Source organism: Sinocyclocheilus rhinocerous, unplaced genomic scaffold (genome assembly GCF_001515625.1).
Source record: "Sinocyclocheilus rhinocerous isolate Xijiao unplaced genomic scaffold, SAMN03320098_v1.1 scaffold1312, whole genome shotgun sequence".
NCBI classification, from domain to species: domain Eukaryota; kingdom Metazoa; phylum Chordata; class Actinopteri; order Cypriniformes; family Cyprinidae; genus Sinocyclocheilus; species Sinocyclocheilus rhinocerous.
The window spans coordinates 52,973-61,659 of record NW_015639805.1 but is presented as its reverse complement, the minus strand read 5'-3'; the positions used below and the strand labels follow the sequence as shown (position 1 = coordinate 61,659).

Below are 8,687 nucleotides of genomic sequence, written 5' to 3'. Positions count from 1 at the left end.
ATAGTGTTTCATGCCATGAGGGCTCAACCACAGCCCCCTAAGAAATTGGCGGACACAATCTAGCTTTTTGGGCTTTGGCATGAAGGAAATCTGCTGATCGGAACAGCAATAAAATCTCAGACTGTCTTCAAAATAGTGTACACCTTAAAATGTCACTTTCCCCCCACTGAGTTATTTAAAGATGATTGGCATCAGGCAATATGATTCAACAGCATGAAATCAGATTTACCCGAGTATTTGAGCTTTGCACAAATGGTGCTATAGTTAGCAGGGGTCGTATTATTGTGATACTGTCACTGTACTGATTTGCTGTTGAGATACTAGAAAATATTTTAGGATAATAAAAAGAACAGACCTAGATTTCATCTCTGCCATTCTTTGCTGAGGTTAATGCACCGGTTCTTCTTCAGTTCTCTTAATAACCCTCATCCGTCCCTCAGGTCATTTTGACCCAAAAAGTTTATTTTTTTAAATTCTAAAAATCGTGTGTTGATCGTACCGGTCCAAGATGTCTTTACTTTTGTCACACTTGCACCGGGAATACACAACATTTTTTTTGAGTGGATTCGAGGAGTTTAAATGGGTGCAATAAAAAAAGTCACAAAAGTGTAATTTTGACCCGCATAGGAATAAATGGAATTTACGAGAAAACGATTTTTTTTTTATATACAAAATCTGAGACAATCCAGTAAAGATTTATACCCAAACGAAGGGCTGAGACTACAGAATATCCCCAATGCAGAAAAAAACTCACACACACACACGCACAAACACACACATGGTACACACACTCATAGAACACATTGTAATATTTTTCATGTTTCTGCTGGGATATGACTGTCATTTTCCATTTTTTTTACTTTACACAGTTAGATTTGAGTTATGTGGTGGAGACCAATGAGTTTATATCATATTTATATTTTTAAAAATATATTACATATTTATGAATTTGTATGAATATGCATATGTTTAGGTTATAATTCAGTTAGAATTTTTTTTTTTTTAACAAAATTTGGATTTTGTAATGTTTCAATATATATTTAAATCCATAAACAACCAAATTGAAGCCTTAAAGGGGTCATATGATGCTGCTAAAAAGAACATTATTTTGTGTATTTGGTGTAATGAAATGTGTTTATTAGGTAGGCGTGGTTGACTCTTAACTTTGATAAATAATATCTCTTTGGTTTTGAGACTTTAGTCTTTGCAACTTTACAGATCTTCTTTATGCACCAAGAGCTTGTAACACTCCAAAGAGAAAGGAAAAATTGAAATCGCATCATATGACCCCTTTAAAATTATCTAATTTCTCATGTTTCACTTGTTTTGCTCATTTAAAAATCTCCATAGGGTTCTATAGGCCCCTCTAGTGGCTGTAACCATAAAATGCAATTGTATGTAATTTTTCCCCACCAGATGGCATCAGAGACACTCAGTGACTCGATTCCAAGGCCATCTGTTGGTTTTTGATGAAACAGGACTGAAAATGTCTTTCTTGGGTTTTTTTGGTGAAATAATGTACAAAAACGGCTTATTTGCTTATGTTTTCTTAAAAAATATCCAGAATAAAAGTTAAATATGATAAAAATCACCAAAAAATAATAGAAAAACCTACATAAAAAATTAGAAAAAAATTATAAAAATGTTCCAATATAAGCTTTCTGGACCAAAAATAAAATTAGTGTCATTTTTGGCCTTTGGGTCATTTTGACCCGCGAGGGACACTTTTGTTAGAGGTTCGGGAGGGACGGATGAGGGTAAAGCACTCACTGATTGGCTCTTCTCTGTGGTTCCAAGGTATTATGTTTGCACACAACCTGAAGGGAAATAGTCACATAGGATTCAGCCTTCATTTTCTTGAGATTTTTGTCTTTCACTATGTTTCACATAACTTTCCCAGAGTATGCAGAATGCAATTGTTTATTCTTGTTTTATGGTGCATCACATAGTATGTCAGCCAAAAACAAACCTTGAGTTAGATGCCATGCAAGCTCATTGATTGATTTTGGTTATTTTAAACTTAGTAATTAGTGGCAAACAAAAGACACCTTTATTGTGTTTCTCTTGTCATGTAAATTCAAACAATTACAGCATTGCTTTCTAATTATTATGCACAGTTTTTGTTACCTTGTATATTATTTCATTTCCATTTTGTATGTTGAAGTACTGAAATAACTCAAATTAAATAAAACTAAAACTTAATAAAAAACCTATATAGACATAATAAAAAACTAATAAAATGACAACATTACTACAACTGTAACTAAAACTAAAATAGATAACTAATACAAATCAAAGTTTATCAGTAATCCTAAAAAAAATAACAGAGCCAAACACACATGCTAAAATAACAACAACTTACTGACACATAGTAAGAAATGGTTATGAAAAACTGAAACAGAAGTGAAACAAGTAGTAGGAAAAGTAGTATTAAGTTTTTAAACTAAAATATTGTCACACTGCAGCCTTTTTACATAAAAAAAACGTGTATTAGCTAGTTATACAATATAGTATACACATTTCCTTAAACATTCATTTAAAAATGAAAATAAACAAAAAACGTTAATAAATATATATTTGTTGGCTACCATTAAATCCAACACAGGAAAGGCCACAATACAAACTTAAAATGTGCACGACAGGTCTGCTTCTATTCTGCAGAAAAGTTCATTTTGGTTACTTACCAGAACCCACATTTGCTTGACCCCTACAAGATATTGTTGTAAACATTGTGCATCCTTGTTCAAGTGAAAGTTAAATGAATTGCTGTAACTGCAATATAACTGCAACACTAGTTTAAAGCAATCAAATAATAGTTGTTTCCACTAAATATAAAAACTAACACTCTTAAGTCTGAACCGCTTTATAGCAAGAAGTTTTGGTTGGGAAAATATATATACATTATTTCATTACATTACGTTATAGGCTAATATACTTGGGAACAGTGTTGGGGGTAACGCATTACAAGTAACGCGAGTTACGTAATCAGATTACTTCTTTTCAAGTAACTAGTAAAGTAACGCATTACTTTTTAATTTACAAGAGAATATCTGAGTTACTTTTTCAAATAAGTAGTAACGCAAAAGTAACGCAACGCATTACTTTCCATAAAAAGTAACCAAGTAACGTGCTTAGTTACTTTTTTAATGGAGTAACGCAATATTGTAATGCATTACTTTTTAAAGTAACTTTCCCCAACACTGCTTGGGAATATATTCAATTCGGCAATTCTTGCAGCAGTGGGCATTCTTCTGCATTCATACAATAGAGCCAGTTGAGTAGCTACATCATACAAATTGTCAGAGCTCTGAGATGAACATGCTGAAGATTCTCAGTCTTCTAGCTAACCGCGCATTGCAGGGCTCTAAAATGCGTTTTACATGCAGGTGCTCTACAGAGGGTCAGGACCATACAACTTTACAGAGAGTGAGTCAAATGCTCAGATGTTGAATGTGATGTTGGTGGGAATTCTTCTTAAGAATGCCAAGAAAATCAAACCATATGTACTTGATAAACTGATAAAGAAACAAACATAAAAGCAACATCTGTTTACCGCAGCTGGAGCTTTGATAATCCCGCAGAATTTGTGCGTAGACGAAGCGCGCGCTGACGTCACCGCCTCTCTTCTCCGGTTAGGCGCGCGCGAAAGTAGCGGAGTGAAATCTCACGAGCTAACGCTGATCAAACCGCACAGAAACTCTCCCTAATCTTCAAACATCTGCAAAAACTATGGCGGACCCAAAGGTAAGAATACCACCATCTTCATCTTCTGACCTTTTCGGATCGCGACAGACGGTTATTTTGAGTGTTTCGTTGGCGATAAATGTTTTATGAGGGTCTTATTTAACAGAGTGTGAAAAGGCAGGTGTTTTTTCCGATTCCTGCCTGGCGCGCTTGAATATTAGACGTTAAAAATGCACTTTTCTACGTTCTATTCTTAATACTTGTATTATTATTGTTAGTTATTATACCCTGTCAAAGTTGTTTGTTTATTTAAAATGACGCTACATTGTCAGCAGCAGCTGTAACGTCCTGGAATTCATAATTGTATGCGTATTTGTGTTCGTCACTTCCTTAAACATAACGGACAATCAAGTATTTGTGCTTTTATTTACGTAATAAAAATATCCACGCTAAGTTCCAGGTAAATACAGCTCGTAATTTGAATAGACATGTAACATGCTAAGACCATGTTAGCCTGTGTGCGTTAGCATCGTTAACCTGCAGCACATGTGAAGTTCCGGTTTATTAACACCCTTCCGGGTTCATTTGCGTCTTTTAACTGTATTTGCTCAATGTTGTCGAAACTGTGGGGTGAGACGGAGATTTAAACACTTAAACGCATTTAGGCCTCTTATTAGCTTCTGTTAGCTTGGATGCTAACTGACTGTCCACTTTTGTGAAACTGATGTAACTCGCACCTTTAGACATAAACATCCGTTATCTGTGCTTGAGTGAAGTCGGTTGTTTAGCAAAATAAACTGTTTCGTAATTTTAAAATGCTGACTGAGCAAAACGTAACTAAAAGTGGTTGAACCAGTTCAAAGCTTCACATGTGTAGGAGATCTGCTGCCCGAGTTGGTCAGAAAGCATTTGAATAATGCAAGCTACAAGGCCTTCATGGATGTTAGACCTGTGATTAGTGGATGGCAAGTGCATGGATTCCCCAGCATTACAACATGTGAGTTTAAGTTCAAGGCTCAGCGCCGGTGGGTGTACGTTTGGTTGCAGCAGCACATTCAGAGACAATAGGCTAAACTCCAGAGAATGATCCCTCCAAATCCCACAGCCTTTCACTCCACTGATCTGATGAGTAATGTGGAAGCGGGATCCCTACAGAGGGGATCAGGACATTGTGAATCTCAGCAGAACAAATGCTGTAGCAAATTTGTCATGCATCTGATCCTGGATCATTTTCCAATCGCATAAGACATTAGTTTGGCCTGTTTTATTGTTGATTTTTAAAGTTGGATTTACAAAACTGCTGTTATAATTTCCCCCTCCAGGAGGCACAAGATGATCATGATGCAGCCACAGACAATGTAGAGGACACCAACCATGACCCTCATTTTGAACCCATTGTCTCGCTCCCTGAGCAGGATATCAAGACCCTAGAGGAAGATGAGGAAGAACTTTTCAAGATGTAAGTCACTATATTTGCTTATTTGGGTGATATGGCAAAAATATATTTTCAAGCAGGATCATGTTCAACAATCTTATCATGATTCTTTTCCATGTTGGATTTAAGACTATTTTAAAAGTTACTGAGGAGTAAAAACTAGTAGCCTTACAGATAAGTAGAGAGTTATCGAAGACAAGTGAACAGTCAAAACAAAAACAAATGAAAAAGCACTGTTTCATTTGTATCATTAGTCTATCATATTAATTTTATTGCCAACTCTAACAGTATTCAGGTAAGGTATTACAGAATTTGAATAATCAAATGTATAATAGAGCTCTGTATGAATGAAATTTGTTTTTCTTTTGTTGTTTGATTAACATCAAAGTCCGCATGAAATCAGAATGTACAATATTTATTTTGTTAGTGCACATTGTTAGTCTTAAGGTGAGCAATTCATCTGTGTAAGTTAATCCTCTGAAAAAAATAGTTTGTCTTGGTAATCTTTAATCAAAATCTGATCATTTGCTTCCGCTCTGGAATGGCACTCCTGCTCTGATGACGTCAGTTTGACGGCTTGGGCTGAATTTGCTTAGCCACGCCCCTCCAACCGTTAATTTGCTGCGAGTGAAAGATGAAAGGAGGAGCGCAAAAATAAAACCCCGCCCTCTACTCAATATTCTATTTCAGGTGGTAATGTGTCACCATACTGAAATAAAGTCGGCAGCAACTTCCGGTTCATGCAGACTTTAATGACAAAGACAGAAGGCTGCTGTCACTAAGATCTAATATACTGACACGCATCCTCTTTTCTCCCAACTGTTAACGTTCCCTTAAGACATAACCGATTGTGTTTGCATTAATACTCGGAATGCTGGCCATTTTGACATTTTGGTTTGTATTAGGCATGCATTCAAACCTAAAATATACTTTGTGTGTCCGCGTTCCTCTCCATCTGTACATTATTACCAGATTAGGTTCTCTTTTCTGGCTTATTGCACTTTTAATTACTCATTTTAATATAAAGCATGTCACACTCCATACTTACTGAAACCTGTGCCGATATATTTACATACAGATATAATTAGGAAACATTTAGAGGACAGAAATGATCACTATCTCTACGATTTGTTTGAAAAGGGGGTCTTACAAGGGTACTTGTGATCTTACAAGGGTAAATAAAGAACTGGGGCTGGTTGCAGACTGGTCATACCTTTTTATATTCAGTTATGAAAAGGTAGACTGGTCTTATTTGTATTGGAAAAGACAGACTGATAACCACTTGGGCAACTGCTAGTAAGTTTTGTAAAGTATTTTCTTTACTCTTTACTAAACTATCTAAAAAGGGTAATATTTTATGTATTTGAGGTCTGAGATGTGGGAACAGGGAAGAGAGAGGGCAAACATTTTGCATTTTAGGTCTAATCAGTAGGGATGGGCGATATCTTATAGTTTGCGATATACCGGTAAAAATTCTCCCCACGATAAGAATTAGTCTTCCTGCGATAATAACGATAAAGTCTAGTTGTTGACATATTTCTGTGTGCGACAGTGCGGAGCGACATCACAGAAACCGGACGTGAAATTGAGGAGGAGTAGCCTATATCTCTAAATGAGGAGCTTGAGCTGTAACTGGTTTGGTTAGGCGTCTTAAATAGCCTGCATAGCACTTCATCTTTTATAACATGGGATTTTGACCAAATATATTAAATCTTTATTTTTGTAAAATGTTGCAACAAGATGTTATATTTTGTGTGTGAAAAATTACAGTTTTGGACATATAAGGTAATAAAAAATATTTTGGAAAAATACCTTAAAGTAACTACAATTGAGCATGTAAAACAAAAAGTGTTTCGGTCAAGAGCAGTAAATGATTCTTTCTTTGTCTTTTGTTTGATGAACATTAAGGGCTTATTAGGTATATTAGACAGCTGTCACTTTAAGAGAATGTACAGATATGATATACTGATAAATCTGATTATCTCCTTACTGTTTACATTTACATAACCGACTGCATTTATGAGGATGCACAAAAATATGGGCACATTGACAATTGTGTGCATTTGTCCTTTGAAACACAAGAAATGAAAGTGAGTTTTTTCACATCTTGTGCTCGAGTAGTTTTAAAAATTGCTTCAAAAAGTGCAAATGATAAACTTTCATGATGACATGGTGACAATTCCTTCAACTCTATTGTTCAGCCCTGCTAAAGTACCAATATGTTAATTGATCATGGCTTCTGTTCTTTAATATAATCTGAAAAATGTATTTGACTGCTGACAAATTCAACGTCAATGTGATTTTCATGTAGGAGGGCAAAGCTGTATCGTTTTGCCAGTGAGAATGATCCCCCAGAGTGGAAGGAGCGTGGGACGGGTGACGTTAAACTCTTGCGACATTCAGAAAAGGGTTCCATACGCCTTCTCATGAGGAGAGACCGTACCCTCAAAATCTGTGCCAACCATAACAGTGAGTGCAGCAGTTTATCCGCTCAGCTTCTGTTAATTGGCTTCCAATCATGTTGACTGTTTTATCGAAATCCCTTGCTCTAGTTATGCCGTTGATGGAGCTGAAGCCCAATGCAGGCAGCGACAGGGCCTGGGTGTGGAATACACATGCTGACTTTGCAGATGAAAAACCCAAACCAGAGCTGCTGGCTATTCGATTCCTCAATGCAGAGAGTGAGTATAAATGAACGGCATTTGCAGAATAAATATTTTGAAGTAGTTCAACTATTTATGTGCCATTAAAACAAAGCTTAACAAATTATGAAGAAGTGAAAGTGTTTCAAGTCTCGATGGGAGGAAAAAAAGTAGCACCGGATTTTTTTCTGTATTGTGATGTACATCTGAATGAAACAGATGATCAAAATGGGGGGGAAAATGTAGAGAAGAGGGCTTGGTTCTATCTATTGATAGCTTTCAGTCACGTGACCGGCTCGAAGACCTCGAGTGCAAAACATCCATAGAACTGCAGCACAAGCCTATCAATTTTCCATCTGTTTCACAGCCGCAAATATTTAAATCACCTCTCAAAAGAATGAAACAAAGGTATGGGAACAAAATGCAAGTTTTGGCCATTTGCAATCCATATTAAGCACCCGCGGCAATATTTCAATCATTCAACAGTGCGACAAACGTTGTAAAAACACTTAAACTGCCTTAATATATTTAAAATAGTAATATTAAAAGATCAAATTCAGTAATCACTATATTAATGATGCATTTACTTTTTGTGATTATTTCGATTGATTTTTGCTTGGTGCAATGCTGAACAGTTGCTGTGTGGCGTTCTGTACCTCTAATAAGTTAAAAATCCTGATCTGACGATGTATATGACTGATGACAATGATCTGTCGTTAGTCCCGTCCCCCTGCACCGCAACCCAGTTCTGATGGGGCTTACAGTAACCCTCCTTTGCACCGCAATCAAATAAATCTCACTGCCTGATATTTTGTGACGTCATAATCTAATAAAACATTTATTTCATATTATTATACACAATCCCTTACGAAAATTAGCAATGGTATTACTATAGTAAAAGTATAGTAGGCTAACCATGTTTTTTT

The 8,687-nt window shown here is 36.1% G+C and overlaps 1 protein-coding gene across 1 annotated transcript in view; it reads left to right on the top strand.

The window, feature by feature from the left end:
- The first annotated feature begins 3,586 nt into the window (after window positions 1–3,586).
- Window positions 3,587–8,687, top strand: part of LOC107752129 (ran-specific GTPase-activating protein-like) — a 10,971-nt gene continuing 5,870 nt past the window's right edge. Inside the window, exons 1-4 of the mRNA XM_016567995.1 lie at window positions 3,587–3,744; window positions 5,007–5,143; window positions 7,431–7,588; window positions 7,672–7,800. Of these exons, the coding sequence (XP_016423481.1) occupies window positions 3,730–3,744; window positions 5,007–5,143; window positions 7,431–7,588; window positions 7,672–7,800 (439 nt within the window). The 5' untranslated portion in view covers window positions 3,587–3,729. The remainder of the gene's footprint in view (window positions 3,745–5,006; window positions 5,144–7,430; window positions 7,589–7,671; window positions 7,801–8,687) is intronic.